Source organism: Chiloscyllium plagiosum, unplaced genomic scaffold, assembly GCF_037043375.1.
Source record: "Chiloscyllium plagiosum isolate Xiang-an unplaced genomic scaffold, Cpla_swu_hap1 HiC_scaffold_24, whole genome shotgun sequence".
Taxonomy (NCBI): Eukaryota; Metazoa; Chordata; class Chondrichthyes; order Orectolobiformes; family Hemiscylliidae; genus Chiloscyllium; species Chiloscyllium plagiosum.
The window spans coordinates 59,084,246-59,103,489 of record NW_028270162.1 but is presented as its reverse complement, the minus strand read 5'-3'; the positions used below and the strand labels follow the sequence as shown (position 1 = coordinate 59,103,489).

The 19,244-nt window shown below is 52.7% G+C and overlaps 1 protein-coding gene across 1 annotated transcript; it reads right to left on the bottom strand.

Annotated features, from left to right (window-relative positions):
* Positions 1–712: 712 nt before the first annotated feature.
* LOC148145761 (glutathione S-transferase theta-1-like) lies at positions 713–13,937 on the bottom strand. The gene is made up of 5 exons (XM_088000228.1): positions 13,728–13,937; positions 13,136–13,223; positions 9,985–10,135; positions 6,149–6,325; positions 713–1,019 (listed from the first exon to the last, which is right to left on the bottom strand). The coding sequence occupies exons 1-5, from the start codon at positions 13,837–13,839 to the stop codon at positions 816–818; spliced, it is 732 nt and encodes a 243-aa protein (XP_087856354.1). The 5' UTR covers positions 13,840–13,937; the 3' UTR covers positions 713–815.
* Between the last annotated feature and the right edge of the window lie 5,307 nt (positions 13,938–19,244).

Below are 19,244 nucleotides of genomic sequence, written 5' to 3'. Positions count from 1 at the left end.
TAGGGAGGGTTTGCTCACAGTGAGGCCAAGGCACTTCTTTCTGACATGGAAGGTAAAGCAGGGTGGGGATGGTGTGAGACTCCAGGGAGATGCAGAGTGAGTGAGCTCTGTGAGAGTGAGCATAGAGCCTGGGAGGTGCAGCCTGGCCCAGTCCATCAGCTGTGCGTGTGTCCCTGAGCACACAGGATCCTTGCTGCAGCGTTACACTGAGAGTTACCAGGTCAGCCTGAGGGGCAGACTCACGCTGTGAGTCGGTCAGAAGGGTGTCAGGATGGTTGGCAGACTCCAGCAGCTCATCCTCTCCATGCTGGCCTACACCTCTTCCTATCTTCGATGTTCCAATGTGTATTTATCCCTTAACCAACACACTTAAAGCCATGTCAACTAGTCAGTGCTCTGACTGAATTGTGTATTCCAGTCATTAAAGTCCTAGAGCATGGAAACAGACCCTTCGGCCCAACTCGCCCATGCCCATCCCAACCTAAACCAGTCCCGATCCCTGTGGGTTGAGGAGATGGTGGTGTCAAGGGTGAGGGTGGCTGGTATCACCTGTTCCACAAAACCCCTCACCCCAGGCCCCCCCACCCCACCGACTGGCAAATGTTTCAGTTCAAACCCCACCATGGCAGCGGGACCCATGACCCCAGAGAAAGGCAAAATAGTCAAAATAAAGGGCAGAGAAATCAGCAAACCACGAGAGGGAAGCTTCCCATCGTTTCTGGTGGTTTATTTGAAGGTAGGAGATGGTGAAGGTGACCATGTCAAGGTAGACATTAACAGGCAGCTCCAGCACCAGGTCTCACGAGCCCAGCCCTTCATTTGTAGACTTTCTGCAGTTTTTTTGCAAGCTGCTGCATCAGAGGAGATTTTGGGGCGAGATGTTTTAACGATTCCTTCTCCTTCATCAGCTTCTCGTGGGCCTCATCGAACAGCTCCTTGCCCACGTCACGCTTGACTCGCTCACGCCATTCCATCAGCTTGGGGCGACCTTCCAGGGGGTCGAGGCCTGTTCCAACAGGCTGCAGGGAGAAGGGGAAGGTAATAAAACAGGGAGAGAGAGAGGGAGGGAGGGAGAGAGAGAGGGAGAGGGAGGGAGGGAGAGGGAGGGAGAGAGGGAGATGGAGAGGGAGGGTGTGTGAGAGAGAGAGTGAGAGAGAGAGGGAGGGGGGTGAGAGAGGGAGAGAGAGAGAGAGGGAGAGGGAGAGGGAGAGGAGGGTGTGAAAGGGAGGGAGAGAGGGAGAGGGACAGAGGGAGGGAGGGTGTGTGAGAGAGAGAGTGAGAGAGAGAGGAAGGGAGAGGAGAAGGAAGGGCGAGAGAGAGAGAGGGAGGGAGGGAGATAGAGAGAGGGAGAGAGTGAGAGAAAGAGAGGGAGAGAGAGAGAGGGAGGGAGAGAGGGAGGGAGAGAAAGGGAGAGAGAGAGGGAGGGAGGGTGAGACAGAGAGGGAGAGAGAGAGAGAGGGAGGGAGGGTGAGAGAGAGGGAGCGAGTGTGTGTGAGAGAGAGAGAGAGGGAGGGAGAGAGGGAGGGGGAGAAAGGGAGAGAGAGAGGGAGAAAGGGAGAGAGATGGAGATAGAGAGAGGGAGGGAGGTTGAAAAAGAGAAAGGGAGGGAGGGAGGGAGGTAGAGAGGGAGAGAGTGAGAAGAGAGGGGGGTGGTGGTGAGAGAGAGAGAGTGAGAGAGAGAGAGAGGGGGGTGGTGGTGAGAGAGAGTGAGAGAGAGAGAGGGGGGGTGGTGGTGAGAGAGAGAGAGAGTGAGAGAGAGAGGGGGTGGTGGTGAGAGAGAGAGTGAGAGAGAGAGAGGGGGGTGGTGGTGAGAGAGAGAGAGTGAGAGAGAGAGAGGGGGGTGGTGGTGGTGAGAGAGAGAGAGTGAGAGAGAGAGGGGGTGGTGGTGAGAGAGAGAGAGTGAGAGAGAGAGAGGGGGGTGGTGGTGGTGAGAGAGAGAGTGAGAGAGAGAGAGGGGGGTGGTGGTGGTGAGAGAGAGAGAGTGAGAGAGAGAGGGGGTGGTGGTGAGAGAGAGAGAGAGAGAGAGAGAGGGGGGTGGTGGTGGTGAGAGAGAGAGTGAGAGAGAGAGAGGGGGGTGGTGGTGAGAGAGAGTGAGAGAGAGAGAGGGGGGTGGTGGTGGTGAGAGAGAGAGTGAGAGAGAGAGAGGGGGTGGTGGTGAGAGAGAGAGAGTGAGAGAGAGAGAGGGGGGTGGTGGTGAGAGAGAGAGAGTGAGAGAGAGAGAGGGGGGTGGTGGTGAGAGAGAGAGAGTGAGAGAGAGAGAGGGGGGTGGTGGTGAGAGAGAGAGAGTGAGAGAGAGAGGGGGTGGTGTTGGTGGTGAGAGAGAGAGTGAGAGAGAGAGAGGGGGGTGGTGGTGGTGAGAGAGAGAGAGTGAGAGAGAGAGGGGGTGGTGGTGAGAGAGAGAGAGTGAGAGAGAGAGAGGGGGGTGGTGGTGAGAGAGAGAGAGTGAGAGAGAGAGAGGGGGGTGGTGGTGAGAGAGAGAGAGTGAGAGAGAGAGGGGGTGGTGTTGGTGGTGAGAGAGAGAGTGAGAGAGAGAGAGGGGGGTGGTGGTGAGAGAGAGAGAGTGAGAGAGAGAGGGGGTGGTGTTGGTGGTGAGAGAGAGAGTGAGAGAGAGAGAGAGGGGGGTGGTGGTGAGAGAGAGAGTGAGAGAGAGAGAGGGGGGTGGTGGTGAGAGAGAGAGAGTGAGAGAGAGAGAGGGGGGTGGTGGTGGTGAGAGAGAGAGAGTGAGAGAGAGAGGGGGTGGTGGTGAGAGAGAGAGAGTGAGAGAGAGAGAGGGGGGTGGTGGTGGTGAGAGAGAGAGAGTGAGAGAGAGAGGGGGTGGTGGTGAGAGAGAGAGTGAGAGAGAGAGAGAGAGAGAGGGAGGGAGAGAGGAGGGGGAGAAAGGGAGAGAGAGGGGGAGGGAGGGTGAGATAGAGAGGGAGAGAGAGAGAGAGAGGGAGGGAGGGTGAGAGAGAGGGAGAGAGTGTGTGTGTGAGAGGGGGTGCGGTGGTGGTGAGAGAGAGAGTGAGAGAGAGAGAGGGTGGTGGTGAGAGAGTAAGAGACAAGGAAGTGAGTGGGTGAGAGTGAGATCTTGCTGCTGTCTGATTTCTCACCCACCCACTGTCCCTTGGCACAACCGGTTTAATTGGCAGCACTTGCTCCGAAAGTTAGTATTTCCAAATAAACCTGTTGGACCACACCCTGGTGTTGTGTGATGTTTAACTTTGGTCCAATATGACTTTGCTGAGAGACTGAAATAAAGGTGTTGCAGAATTCAGACAGGCCCCAGCTCCACACACACACAGTGTCCAACTGACCCAGCAGCTGCAGACTAGACAATGTACACTCACATTGACATTAAATGGAACGGCCTGAATGCTATCCCCAGGGCAATTGGAAACATCGAGTTGTTTACCAGACGGAGCGGGCACCTCAAACCCTTATTTGGAAAGGGCTCAGTGACCTACACACTCCCAACCCCCCCCCCCCCCCCCCCCACCCCCCCCCCCCCCAGGAATGGTTGCCCAAGGACCACCCTGTGACCGTCTGCCCCCTTCACTTCCACTTTATTTACTTCACTCCTGGTTTTGTTTGTCGTTCTGTCACGTACTTCCCTCCTGTAGAGAGACCGGGCACTTCACGGTGCCCATAACGGCTGGGGCAAGGTGGAGGGAGACCAACACTGGGGGCAGCATGGGGGGAGACAGAGACAGAGCGAGGGGAGAGGGAGAGGGGGAGGGAGAGGGAGAGAGGGAGAGGGGGAGAGACCAAGGGAGAGAGGGAGAGGGGGAGAGGGAGTGAGGGAGAGGGAGGGAGAGGGGGAGAGGGAGTGAGGGAGAGGGGGAGAGGGAGGGAGAGAGGGACAGGGTGAGAGCGAGGGAGAGAGGGGAGAGCGTGGGGGAGAGGGGGAGAGGGGGAGAGCGAGAGAGAGAGGGGGAGAGCGAGAGAGAGAGGGAGAGAGCGAGGGAGAGAGGGGGAGAGCGAGGGAGAGAGGGACAGGGTGAGAGGGAGAGAGCGAGAGAGAGAGTGAGGGGGAGATGAGGCGAGCGAGGGAGAGAGGGGAGAGCGAGGGGGAGAGGGGGAGAGAGAGGGAGAGCGAGGGAGAGAGGGGAGAGCGAGGGAGAGAGGGAGAGGGTGAGAGGGAGTGGGAGAGAAGGAGAGGAAGAGAGCGAGGGGGAGAGGGAGAGCGCGACGGGGAGAGGAAGAGTGCGAGGGGGAGGGGGAGAAAGCAAGGGGGAGAGGGGGAGAGCGAGGGAGAGAGGGAGAGAGCGAGGGAGAGAGGGGAAGAGCGAGGAGAGAGGGAGAAGGAGAGGGAGAGAGGGGGAGAGCGAGGGGGAGAGGGGGAGGGGTAGAGGGAGAGGGGGAGAGGGAGAGAGTGAGAGGGAGAGGGAGAGAGGGAGGGAGAGAGGGAGGGAGTGGGGGAGAGGGGGAGAGGGAGAGCGTGATGGAGAGAGGGAGAGCGTGAGGGGGAGAGCGAGAGTGTGAGGGAGAGGGTGAGGGGAAGAGGGAGAGAGCGAGGGAGAGAGGGAGAGGGTGAGAAGGTGAGGGGGAGAGGGAGAGAGCGAGGGGGAGAGAGTGAGGGGGAGAGGGAGAGAGCGAGGGAGAGGGTGAGGGGGAGAGGGAGAGGGGGAGAGGGAGAGGGGAAGAGGGAGAGAGTGAGGGAGAGAGGGAGAGGGTGAGGGGGAGAAGGTGAGGGGGAGAGGGAGAGGGAGAGAGCGAGGGAGAGAGGGAGAGGGTGAGGGGGAGAGAGTGAGGGGGAGAGGGAGAGAGCGAGGGAGAGAGTGAGGGGGAGAGAGGGAGAGGGAGAGGGAGGGAGCGAGGGAGGGAGGGAGAGAGTGAGGGAGTGTGGGAGAGAGGGAGGGAGTGAGCTCAGTGCCCTGTGGGTGGAAGGTGAGGGGTGGGAGCAGGTTGTTGAGGCTGGAGGACCCTGAACCCCTCGTGGGGAGTATGTGCTCGGCTTGGCTTCGCTCTGAGGAAGGGACTGTCGGGTTGACCCTGTAACTTTATTTCCTTGTTTATCGACCTTTGGTTTTGTACCGAGGTACATTTTTCCCTGAAGGGGCACAGGGAATGATGAGATTGTAAACCTTTCAGTGTACTCCATATCCCTGTACCTCAGGCTCCGTGCCAACAAACCTGAATCCTCATTCTAAAGGTGACCGGGACAACATAACCATTCCTTGTGGGTGAGGGGCTGTGTTTGTTGGTGATGGTGGGATTGTCAGACCGAGAGTGTAAGGGAGTGTGAGAATCGAGAGACAGGAGTGTTCCTCTGGTGCTGTGATATAAAGCAACTTACCAACCAAACAGAAAGGATCCTGTAAAACAGCGAGTGGATTGTGCAGGGAATGGGAAAGGCAAGGCCGGTGGGAGGTCATTTTGGAGAGCAGTCAGAGACCAGGACCAGGGGGAGGGGGGAATAGGAGATCTGTGCTTTGGGACTTCCAGGTCAAAGGGGGAGTGAACAATCACTGAGCACACACATGTCTAACTCTTACTACCAACGGAATATGATTAGATTCCCTACAGTGTGGAAACAGGCCCTTCAGCCCAACTAGTCCACACCGACCCTCCGACGAGTAACCCACCCAGTCCCATTACCCTCTGACTAATGCACCAACACTACGGGCAATTTAACATGGCCAATTCACCCAACCTGCACATCTTTGGCCTGTGGGAGGAAACAGGAGACCCGGAGGAAACCCTCGCAGACACGGGGAGAATGTGCAAACTCCACACAGACAGTAGCCCGAGGCTGGGATCGAACCTGGGACCCTGGTGCTGTGAGGCAGCAATGCTAACCACTGAGCCACCGGTGTGGCCCAATAGTAAACCCAGATGGGTTTTTCCTGGCCATCCAATCACGATCATTGTTAAAGTCTTAATTCCAGGTTTGACTTCAAATTCCACCATGTGCCACAGTGGGATTTGAACCGAGGTCCCCGGAACATCACTTGGGTCTCTGGATTAACAGGCCAGTGATCATGCCATTATCTCCCCACTATGTTCAATGGCAGCTGAAACCAATGAGGAAGGAGGGGAATGATGTGTGGGACATGTTTATAATTCCATTTCTTGGAAAACGATCTGCATCTATCCAATTGAATTGGTCTGTCGGAGGAATCACCTGATCAGTTGGAAATGCGATCGACCCCAGTTCCGATTCTCTCACCTGCATCAGTTCGACGAGAGCGACCAGGTCAGCCAGGGATACTTCCTGTCCTGCGATGTACGGTCTGTCCTGCAGGAAGGTGTCCTCAAAGATCTGGATGGCTGTTTGCAGATCCTGTACGGCCTCGTCCATTCTGTCCTTGGGCACTGGCTGCCCAGTTAAAACCGGCAACAGGGCCTGGGGGCAAACACATGAGGAGAGGTGACCAGGTCAAGGTTCACTCACAGGAGGTCAACCACTGCCCTGAGAATCATGGGCAGAGCAGGGGCTGAACTCAAACATTGCAATTGTGTTCGGGGAAGTTTCAAACTCACTTACATGTTGCCAGGCTCCTTGAGAATGTAAATACGAAATATGACCCTCCATTTGACAAACCAGTAGCGCTATTTTGAATTACAGAGTTCTATAAGGGTTTTGTAAATCGAAAGTTTCCCCCTTTCCCTCTGGACGTTTTCGCCGCGCAGATGCCACTATGCAAGAAGCCAGTTCTTTTCTTCCACCCCAAATTCAAGTTGCCTGTTTGAGCGATGAACTAAATAAAAGGCAAGCACTGACACCAAAAAACACCCCCTGTAATCCCCCCAAAAAACCACCCTGTAAACCCCAAACACCATCCCCCTGTAATCCCCAAACACCATCCCCCTGTAATTCCGAAAAAACATCCCCCTGTAGTCCCCAATAAACATCCCCCTGTAATCCCCAATAACCATCTCCCTGTAATCTCCAATAACCATCTCCCTGTAATCGCCAAAAAAACCATCCCCCTGTAATCCCCAATAACCATCCCCATGTAATCCCCAATAATCATCTCCCTGTAATCCCCAATAACCATCTCCCTGTAATCCCCAAACACCATCCCCCTGTAATTCCGAAAAAACATCCCCCTGTAGTCCCCAATAAACATCCCCCTGTAATCCCCAATAACCATCCCCCTGCAATCTCCAATAACCATCTCCCTGTAATCGCCAAAAAAACCATCCCCCTGTAATCCCCAATAACCATCCCCATGTAATCCCCAATAATCATCTCCCTGTAATCCCCAATAACCATCTCCCTGTAATCCCCAAACACCATCCCCCTGTAATTCCGAAAAAACATCCCCCTGTAGTCCCCAATAAACATCCCCCTGTAATCCCCAATAACCATCCCCCTGCAATCTCCAATAACCATCTCCCTGTAATCGCCAAAAAAACCATCCCCCTGTAATCCCCAATAACCATCCCCCTGTAATCCCCAATAAACATCCCCCTGTAATGCCCAAAAAACATCCCCCTGTAATCCCCAAACACCATCCCCCTGTAATCCCCAAACACCATCCCCCTGTAATCCCCAATAACCATCCCCCTGTAATCCCCAATAACCATCCCTCTGTAATCCTCAATAACCATCTCCTTGTAATCCCCAATAACCATCCCCCTGTAATCCCCAATAACCCTCCCCCTGTAATCCCCAATAACCATCCCACTGTAAACCCCAATAACCATCCCCCTGTAATCCCCAATAAACATCCCCCTGTAATCCCCAATAACCATCCCCCTGTCATTCCCAATAACCATCCCCCTGTAATCCCCAATAACCATCCCACTGTAATCCCCGATAACCATCCTCCTGTAATCCCCCATAAAGATCCTCCTATAATCCCCAATAAACATCCACCTGTAATCCCCAATAAACATCTCCCTGTAATCCCCAATAACTCTCCCCTGTAATCCCCAATAACCATTCCTGTGTGTGAGAGTGAGTGAGTGAGAGAGAGAGAGAGTGTGAGAGAGAGAGGGAGGGAGGGTGAGAGAACGAGCGAGAGGGAGGGAGGGTGAGAGAGAGAGTGAGTGAGAGAGAGAGGGAGGGTGAGAGAGAGAGAGAGAGGGAGAGGGAGGGAGGGTGAGAGAGAGAGATGGAGCGAGGGTGAGAGAGAGAGAGGGGGAGGGAGGGTGAGAGAGAGGGAGGGTGTGAGAGAGAGAGAGTGAGAGAGAGAGAGAGGGAGGGTGAGAGAGAGAGAGGGAGGGAGGGTGAGAGAGAGAGGGGGGTGGTGAGAGAGTAAGAGACAAGGAAGTGAGTGGGTGAGAGTGAGAGAGAGAGAGAGAGGGAGGGAGGGTGTGAGAGAGAGAGAGTGAGAGAGAGAGGGGGGGGTGGTGAGAGAGTAAGAGACAAGGAAGTGAGTGGGTGAGAGTGAGATCTTGCTGCTGTCTGATTTCTCACCCACCCACTGTCCCTTGGCACAACCGGTTTAATTGGCAGCACTTGCTCCGAAAGTTAGTATTTCCAAATAAACCTGTTGGACCACACCCTGGTGTTGTGTGATGTTTAACTTTGGTCCAATATGACTTTGCTGAGAGACTGAAATAAAGGTGTTGCAGAATTCAGACAGGCCCCAGCTCCACACACACACAGTGTCCAACTGACCCAGCAGCTGCAGACTAGACAATGTACACTCACATTGACATTAAATGGAACGGCCTGAATGCTATCCCCAGGGCAATTGGAAACATCGAGTTGTTTACCAGATGGAGGGGGGACCTCAAACCCTTATTTGGAAAGGGCTCAGTGACCTACACACCCCCCCCTCCCCCCGCAAGGAATGGTTTCCCAAGGACCACCCTGTGATCGTCTGCCCCCTTCACTTCCACTTTATTTACTTCACTCCTGGTTTTGTTTGTCGTTCTGTCCTCAATAAACACCCCTCTGTAATCCCCAATAAACACCCCCCCTGTAATCCCCAATAAACACCCTCCTGTAATCCCCAAAAAACACCCCTCTGTAATCCCCAATAAACACCCCCCCTGTAATCCCCAATAAACACCCTCCTGTAATCCCCAATAAACACCACCCTGTAATCCCCAAAAAACACCCCCCTGTAATCCCCAATAAACACCCCCCTGTAATCCCCAAAAAACACCCCACCTGTAATCCCCAATAAACACCCTCCTGTAATCCCCAATAAACACCCTCCTGTAATCCTCAATAAACACCCCTCTGTAATCCTCAATAAAAACCCCTCTGTAATCCCCAATAACCATCACCGTGTAGTCCCCAAATAACCATTCCTCTGTTATCCCCAATAAACACCCCTCTGTAATCCCCAATAAACACCCCTCTGTAATCCTCAATAACCATTCTTCTGTAATCCCCAATAAACACCCCTCTGTAATCCCCAATAAACACCCCTCTGTAATCCCCAATAACCATTCCTCTGTAATCCCCAATAAACACCCCTCTGTAATCCCCAATAAACACCCCTCTGTAATCCCCAATAAACACCCCTCTGTAATCCCCAATAACCATTCCTCTGTAATCCCCAATAAACATCCCCCTGTAATCCCCAATAAACATCCCCATGTAATCCCCAATAAACACTCCCTTGTAATCCCCAATAAACATCCCCCTGTAATCCCCAATAAACACCCCTCTGTAATCCCCAATAAACACCCCTCTGTAATCCCCAATAAACACCCCCCTGTAATCCCCAATAACCATCCCCCTGTAATCCCCAATAAACACTCCCCTGTAATCCCCAATAAACATCCCCCTGTAATCCCCAATAAACACTCTTCTGTCATCCCCAATAAACATCCCTGGCCTCCCCAATAAACACACCCCAATTAAAGATTTGTGCACCTTGTGTCTCTCACTGTGTCTCACACCTGCACACACACACACCATGGGTGCTGGGGAAAAAATAAGCACTACCGCAGTTAGGCAGTAAGTGTAGGGGTTAAAAAAAAGAAAAAGAAAAAGAAAAAAAAAGAAAAAAAGAAAAAAATAAACACACCCATCAACCCCATTAAACATCCCCAGTAACACCCTGTGTGTTCCCTATAAGTGATTGGTGATGTTACCCTGAACACATAAATCCTGCATCCCTGATATCGAACGGTCATGTGCTGCCAGGCCAGATATTCATCCACTCGGGCACGCCTCTGGAGATCAGCCGGGTACCAGTGGTCGGGTGTCTTGTATTTACACGCCAGGTATTTGAGAATCGCCACACTTCAGGAGAGAATCAGAGAGACTGTCCGTTATTATCACTCTCTGTCAGTGTCACTCTCTATCTCGGGGTCACTCTGTCTGTCAGGGACACTCTGTCTCAGGGTCACTCTGTCTGTCAGGGACACTCTGTCTCAGGGTCACTCTGTGTGTCTCAGGGTCACTGTGTCTCAGGGTCACTCTGTCTCAGGGTCACTCTGTGTGTCAGGGAAGCTGTCTCAGGGTCACTCTCTGTCAGTGTCACTCTCTATCTCGGGGTCACTCTTTGTGTCTCAGGGTCACTCTGTCTTAGGGTCACTCTATGTCAGGGACACTCACTGTCTCAGGGTCACTCTGCCTCAGGGTAACTCTGTCTCAGGGTCACTGTGTCTTAGGGTCACTCTATGTCAGGGACACTCACTGTCTCAGGGTCACTCTGTCTCAGGGTCACTGTGTCTTAGGGTCACTCTATATCAGGGACACTCACTGTCTCAGGGTCACTCTGCCTCAGAGTAACTCTGTCTCAGGGTCACTTTGTCTCGGGGTCACTCTGTCACAGGGTCACTCTGTCTCGGGGTCACTCTGTCTCAGGGTCACTCTGTCTCAGGGTCACTCTGTCTCGGGGTCACTCTGTCTCAGGGTCATTCTATGTCAGGGACACTCTCTGTCTCAGGGTCACTCTGCCTCAGGGTAACTCTGTCTCAGGGTCACTCTGTCTCGGGGTCACTCTGTCTCAGGGTCACTCTATGTCAGGGACACTCACTGTCTCAGGATCACTCTATCTCAGGGACACTCTCTGTCTCAGGGTCACTCTGCCTCAGGGTCACTCTCTGTCTCAGGGTCACTCTCTGTCTCTGGGTCACTCTCTGTCTCAGGGTCACTTTCTGTCTCTGGGTCACTCTTTGTGTCTCAGGGTCACTGTGTCTTAGGGTCACTCTATGTCAGGGACACTCTGTCTCAGGGTCACTCTATCTCAGGGACACTCTCTGTCTCAGGGTCACTCTCTGTCTCTGGGTCACTCTGTCTCAGGGACATTCTCTGTCTCAGGGTCACTCTGTCTCAGGGTCACTCTATCTCAGGGACACTCTCTGTCTTAGGGTCACTCTCTGTCTCTGGGTCACTCTGTCTCAGGGATATTCTCTGTCTCAGGGTCACTCTGTCTCAGGGACACTCTGTCTCAGGGTCACTCTCTGTCTCAGGGTCACTCTATCTCAGGGACACTCTCTGTCTCAGGGACACTCTCTGTCTCAGGGTCACTCTGTCTCAGGGACACTCTCTGTCTCAGGGACATTCTCTGTCTCAGGGTCACTCTGTCTCAGGGACACTCTGTCTCAGGGTCACTCTGTCTCAGGATCACGCTATCTCAGGGACACTCTGTGTCAGGGTCATTCTGTCTCAGGGTCACTCTGTCTCAGGGACACTCTGTCTCAGGGACACTGTCTCTGGGTCACTCTGTGTCAGGATCACTCTGTGTCTCAGGGACACTCTGTCTCAGGGTCACTCTGTCTCAGGGTCACTCTCTGTCTCAGGGTCGCTCTGTCTCAGGAACAATGTCTCAGGGACACTCTGTCTCAGGGACACTGTCTCTGGGTCACTCTGTCTCAGGGTCACTCTCTGTCTCAGGGTCACTCTATCTCAGGGACACTCTCTGTCTCAGGGACACTCTCTGTCTCAGGGTCACTCTGTCTCAGGGACACTCTCTGTCTCAGGGACATTCTCTGTCTCAGGGTCACTCTGTCTCAGGGACACTCTGTCTCAGGGTCACTCTGTCTCAGGATCACGCTATCTCAGGGACACTCTGTGTCAGGGTCATTCTGTCTCAGGGTCACTCTGTCTCAGGGACACTCTGTCTCAGGGACACTGTCTCTGGGTCACTCTGTGTCAGGATCACTCTGTGTCTCAGGGACACTCTGTCTCAGGGTCACTCTGTCTCAGGGTCACTCTCTGTCTCAGGGTCGCTCTGTCTCAGGAACAATGTCTCTGGGTCACTCTGTCTCAGGGTCACTCTCTGTCTCAGGGACACTCTATGTCTCAGGGTCACTCTCTGTCTCAGGGTCGCTCTGTCTCAGGGTCACTCTGTCTCAGGAACAATGTCTCAGGGACACTCTGTCTCAGGGTCACTGTCTCAGGGTCGCTCTGTCTCAGGGTCACTCTCTGTCTGAGGGTCACTCTCTGTCTCAGGGTCACTCTCTGTCTCAGGGACACCCTCTGTCTCAGGGTCACTCTGTCTCAGGGTCACTCTGTCTCAGGGACACTCTCTGTCTCAGGGTCGCTCTGTCTCAGGAACAATGTCTCAGGGACACTCTGTCTCAGGGACACTGTCTCTGGGTCACTCTGTCTCAGGGACACTCTGTCTCAGGGACACTCTCTGTCTCAGGGTCACTCTGTCTCAGGGACACTCTGTCTCAGGGTCACTCTGTCTCAGGGTTGCTCTGTCTCAGGGTCACTCTCTGTCTCAGGGTCGCTCTGTCTCAGGGACACTATCCCAGGGTCACTCTCTGTCTCAGGGTCGCTCTGTCTCAGGGTCACTCTGTCTCAGGGACACTCTCTGTCTCAGAGTCGCTCTGTCTCAGGGACACTGTCTCAGGGTCGCTCTGTCTCAGGGACACTGTCTCAGGGACACTGTCTCAGGGTCACTCTCTGTCTCAGGAACAATGTCTCAGGGACACTCTGTCTCAGGGTCGCTCTGTCTCGGACAATGTCTCAGGGACACTCTGTCTCAGGGTCACTCTGTCTCAGGGACACTCTGTCTCAGGGACACTCTCTGTCTCAGGGTCACTCTGTCTCAGGGACACTCTGTCTCAGGAACAATGTCTCAGGGACACTCTGTCTCAGGGACATTCTCTGTCTCAGGGTCACTCTGTCTCAGGGATACTCTCTGTCTCAGGGTCGCTCTGTCTCAGGGACACTGTCTCAGGGTCACTCTGTCTCAGGGACACTCTGTCTCAGGGACACTGTCTCAGGGTCACTCTCTGTCTCAGGGTCAGAGCAGTGTTTGTTTTGAACATAGGTGCGTGCCCTCACCTCTCTCCCATGGTGAAAGCTCCATCCTTGAGCGCTGGCACCAGTCTGAGGGGATTCACTTTGCCAAAGTCCTCACTGTACTGCTGACCTGCAGACAATACAAGACACAGGAAACTGGAGCAGATGGTATCAGGCAGTTTCACATGCCCCATGGTGACACCTCACCTATCCATGGGACAGCCTGATTGGGGATTGGGGGGAAGGGAGCGGGAGGGCGAGGGGGAGGGGGAGGGAGAGGAGGGGGTGGAGGGTGAGGGAAGGGGGGAGACTGATCAGGGAGAGATCAGAGAGGTGGTGATGAAGGCGTGACAGAGGGAAAGAAAAGGAGAGGGAGGCAAACTTGAGAGAAATATTAGGGGGAGAAGCAGAGAGTGCTGGAGAAACGCAGCAGGTCTGGGCAATTCCGATAGAACCAGAATGAACATTTTTGGCTCCAGTGCAGCTCCTGTTCAGAACTGAGTTTGAGATTTACTCCATCCACAGTCCTTCACCCTGATTAGCAGGGCTGCAGAGTGGCAGGAGAGAGGAATGAAAACAGATTTCCTACAATCTAGCAGAGACAGCTGAGGTCAGAGTGAGCTCTCTGTCCTACCTGCAAACAGATCGACCTGCTTAAACTCAAACGCAATGTTATTCTTCTTGGCGAAAATGTAGACAGCCCGGCAGGGCTGTGAGTGCAGATCCAAGTACAGCTCCAAGCCCATGCTGCTGCTTCCAGACTTTGCAGAATAACAAGACTCAGGGAATCAGCAGCTCAGTCTTTGTCTGATGTCAAACCAATCCCTCCCCCAGTTCCCACAAACACACAGCAGAGAGGAAGGGACTGAAGGTTAAGTGGGACAGTGTGTGTGTGTGGGGGGGGGGCGGGGGTTGCTGGGTGCAGTGCCTCATAGTTCACTCGGGAGTTCAACTTGCTTTCTATTTGCTGACTGTGTAAAGGTGAAGTTAGACAGACAGTACAACACCTTGTCACCTGCTCAGACTGCCCACCATTGGCCCCTGTTGGCAGGTAGTTACTGAACCCGTTTGGTTCAGAATGGAATTGTATCGGGGTCTGAGCCAACACAGACTATATTGGTAGGACAACCCAGGGCAGGACTTATACCCTTAATGGTAAGGTCCGAGGGAGTGTTGCTGAACAAAGAGACCTTGGAGTGCAGGTTCATAGCTCCTTGAAAGTGGAGTCGCAGGTAGGTAGGATAGTGAAGAAGGCGTTTGGTATGCTTTCCCTTATTGGTCAGAGTATTGAGTAGAGCAGTTGGGAGGTCATGTTGTGACTGTACAGGACACTGGTTAGGCCACTGTTGGAATATTGCGTACAGTTCTGGTCTCCCCACTATAAAAAAGATGCTGTTAAGCTTGAAAGGGGTTCAAAAAAAGATTTATAAGGATGTTGCCAGGATTGAAGAGTTTGATTAGATTTAGATTAGATTACAGTGTGGAAACAGGCCCTTCGGCCCAACAAGTCCACACCGACCCGCCGAAGCGAAACCCACCCATACCCCTACATTTACCCCTTATCTAACACTACGGGCAATTTAGCATGGCCAATTCACCTGACCCTGCACATCTTTGGACTGTGGGAGGAAACCGGAGCACCCGGAGGAAACCCACGCAGACACGGGGAGAATGTGCAAACTCCACACAGTCAGTCGCATGAGTCGGGAATTGAACCCGGGTCTCTGGCGCTGCGAGGCAGCAGTGCTAACCACTGTGCCACCGTGCCGCCCACTAGTTTGAGCCAGAGGGAGAGGTTGAATGGGATGGATCTGTTTTCCCTGGAGCGTCGGAGGCTGAGGGGTGACCTTACAGAGGTTTACAAAATTATGAGGGGCATGGATAGGATAAATAGGCAAAGCCTTTTCCCTGGGGTGGGGAAATCCAGAACTAGAGGGCATAGGTTTAGGGTGAGAGGGGAAAGATATAAAATAGACCTAAGGGGCAACTTTTTCACACAGAGGGTGGTACGTGTATGGAATGAGCTGCCAGAGGAAGTGGTGGAGGCTGGTACAATTGCTACATTTAAAAGGCTTTTGGATGGGTACATGAATAGGAAGGGTTTGGAGGGATATGGGCTGGGTGCTGGCAGGTGGGACTAGATGAGTTTGGGGTATCTGGTCGGCATGGACGGGTTGGACCGAAGGGTCTCTTTCTTTGCTGTCCATCTCTATGCCCAGCCATTCAATGTGATCATGGCTGATCGTCCAACTCAGTCCCTCGTTTCTGCTTTCTCCCCACGCCCTTTGACCCCTGGATCCCAAAGAGCTAAATCTCACTCTTTCTCGATAAACTGACTGTCCTTAAAGAGAAAGTCTTTTAAACATCAGAAAACGACCTGTCCCATCCAGCTGAGTAGGTGTTTGGGCATTAGTTAGCTGAAAGTTACATTTGTATACGGTTGGTTCTGTGATAACGTGGGTAGTTCCGTTCTGTTGCAACCCCGTGTTATAAGAAAATCGTGCAGGAGCAGCACCATTGAAACTAATGGGGCCGGGTTCACATTCTCAACAAACTACGTTTTCAAAGTTCACCGTGCCCCCAATTTGTCAATCCAGTGACAGCGAGTTTGCATTAATGAAATGTGCGTTATAGCAGAGCGGCCTGTAGCTGAGTGTAAGGAGGTGAGCAGGGACGGGCTGCCTCAATCTGAGCTGTCATCCAGCTCGCAATGTTTAACTTTCGCAATTCCACTGGGTCGAGCTGTCCAAACGCCGCTCCCCCACCCCCCCAACCTCCCCTCCCCTGGCATGGTCTTGGCCAGGCACCAAACCCTTTGTGCTGTGTGTGCTCTTTGAATGAACTTTGAACCTTGCTGGGGAGTAAGGTCCACTCCATGCTGCCTGCCTATCAGGCAGTGCCCAGCCTTCCCATTTCTCATCAATCCTTGCCAATTCCACCAATAGAGGGGGTTTTAACAGAAAACAGAAAGTCAGGAGAGAGACAAACAGTCCATTTCAAAACGATGGAACGGTCACGAGAGAGGAGTCATCATTCACAGTGTTTCCCCATTGATTGTTGAATGGGTGACCAGGGGAGGCAGATGGAGTCATCGCTAATGGAAGAGGCCAGCACATCAGAGTAAAAGGGAAGGCTGAAGCTGTCGCACCAATCTTCAGCCAGAAGGGCCAAGTCGATGGACCATCTCGGGCTCCTCCAGTGCTTCCCAGCATCACAGTCTTCAGACCATTCCATTCATTCCATGTCAGGTCGAGAAACAGTTGGAAACACTGGCTAAAAGAACAAAGAGCATTACAGCACAGGAACAGGCCCTTTGATGCTCCACGTCTGCACTGATCCAGATCCTCTATCGAAACCTGTCGCCTATTTTCTAAGGATCTGTATCCCTCTGCTCCCTCCCCATTCACGTATCTGCCCAGATACATCTTAAATGATGCTATCGTCTCTACCATCTCCACTGGCAACGTGTTCCAGGCACCCACCACCCTCTGTGTAAAGAACTTTCCACGTATATCTCCCTTAAACTTTTCTTGTTGAACTCGTGACCCCTAGTAATTGAGGCCCCCACTCTGGGATAAAGCTTCTTGCTATCATCCCTGTCTATACCTCCCATGATTTTGTAGGCCTCAATCAGGTCCCCCCTCAACCTCCATCTTTCTAATGACAATCATCCTAATCTACTCAACCTCCCTTTTTAGCTAGCGCCCTCCATACCAGGCAACATCCTGGTGAACCTCCTCTGCATCCTCTTCAAAGCATCCACATCCTGTTGGTAATGTGGCGACCAGAACTGTACGCAGTATTCCAATTTAAAAGCCTCCCACCGTGAGCGGCACCGTGGCACAGCGCCAGAGACCCGGGTTCAAGTCCCGCCTCAGGCGACTGACTGTGTGGAGTTTGCACATTCTCCCCGTGTCTGTGTGGGTTTCCTCCGGGTGCTCCGGTTTCCTCCCACAGTCTAAAGATATGCAGGTCAGGTGAATTGGCCGAGCTAAATTGCCCGTAGTGTTAGGTAAGGGGTAAATGTAGGGGTATGGGTGGGTTGCGCTTTGGCGGGGCGGTGTGGACTTGTTGGGCCAAAGGGCCTGTTTCCACACTGGAAGTAATCTAATCTATCAAATGTAGATTTACCCTCAAACAGCTGCTCCCAATCCACCTTCCCCAGCTCCTGCCGAAGTTCGGTATAATTGGCCTTCCCCCAATTTAGCTTTTCCTTGAGGACCACTCTCGTCTTTGTCTGTGAGTATTCTAACACTTAAGGAATTGTGATCACTATTCCCAAAGTAATCCCCTCCTGATACTTCAACCACCTGGTCGGGCTCAATCCCAACACCAGGCCCAGTATGGCCCCTTCCTGAGTTGGACTATTCACATACTGCTCTGGAAAGCCCTCCTGGATGCTCCTTCCAAATTATGCTCCATCTGGGCCTCTAACACGAAGTGAATCCCAGTCAATGTTGGGAAAATTAAAATCGCCTTCACCAACACCCTGTTGCTGCTACATCTTTCCATAATCTGTTGACATATTTGTCTCTGTCTCACGCTCACTGTTGGGAGGCCTGTAGTACAGCCCCAACATTGTTACTGTACCCTTCCTATTTCTGAACTCTGTCCAATATGCCTCACTGCTCGAGTCCTCCATAGTGCCCTCCTTCAGCACAGCTGTGATATCCTCTCTGACCAGTAATGCAGCTCCTCTACTCCTTTTACATCCCTCTCTATCCCACCTGAAGCATCGATATCCTGGGATATTTAGTTGCCAATCATGCCCTTCCCTCAATCAGGTCTCAGTAATAGTAATAACATCATACTCCCACGTACTAATCCAAGCCCTAAGTTCATCTGCCTTACCTACTATGCTTTTTTCATTAAAACAAATGCACCTCAGACCAGCAGTGCCTTTGTGTTCATCACCTGCTCCCTGCCTACTCTTCCCCTTAGTCACGCTGACTTCATTATCTAGTTCCTCACAGGCTTTAGTTACTACCTCCTTGCTGTCCACTAACCTGCTCATTTGGTTCCCATCCCCCTCCCACATTAGTTTAAACCCTCCCCAATAGGGTTGGCAAAAGCACCCACTAGGACATTGGTTCCAGCCCTGCCCAGGTGTAGACCACCTGCTTTGTGATAGTCCCACCTTCCCCAGATCCAGTCCCAATGTCCCGAAAGTCTGAACCCCTCCCTCCTGCACGATCTCTCAAACCCCGCATTCATCCTGCCTCGTCTTTCATTTCTACCCTGACTACCTCTGAGGTCCTACTCTTTAACTTGGCTCCTAACTCCCTAAATTCTGCTTGTAGGACCTCATCCCATTTATTATCGATATCATTGGGGCCTACATGCACAACGACAGCCGGCTGTTCACCTTCCCCCTTCAGAATGTCCTGCAGCCAATCTGAGACATCCCTGTGCCATGGGCTAGCCAGCACAGAAATGAAAACCATAGGCAGGATGAACAAGTGGGTTAAAGGATGGTGGAGGAGGGCGGGGGTTCAGATTTGTGGGACATTGGGACCGGTTCTGGGGAAGGTGGGATTATTACAAATAGGATGGTCTATATGTGAACCAGACTGGAACTAATGTTCTTGGGGGAGTTTTTGCTCCTGCTTTTGGGGAGGTTATAAACTAATTTGGCAGGGGGGGCTGGGAACCAGAAGAGAAGGCTACTAGACAGTGAGGTGGACACTGGAGACTGTCAGGATCACAAAGTTAGCATTACCAAGGGGAAGAGGAGGCAGTGAGCAGATGAATGCAAAAGAACTGACGGCCTGAAGTGCATCTACTTTAATGCAAGGAGTATAGTGGGTAAGGCAGATGTACTTAGGATTTGGATTAGTACCTGGGAGTATGACGTTATTGTGATCACAGAGACTTGGTTGAAGGAAGGGCGTGATTGGCAAATAAATGTTCCAGGACATAGATGCTTCAGACAGGACAGGGAGGGGAGTAAAATGGGGGGGAGGAGTTGCATTGCTGGTCAGGGATGATATCAGGGCTGTGCTAAAGGGCGACACTATGGGGGGCTTGAGCAGTGCGGCATTATGGGTGGAGCTGAGAAATAAGTTAAATTGTTGGGGCTGTATTACAGGCCTCCGAACGGTGAGCGTGAGGTCGAAGAACAAATAGGTGAACAGATTATGGAAAGGTGTCG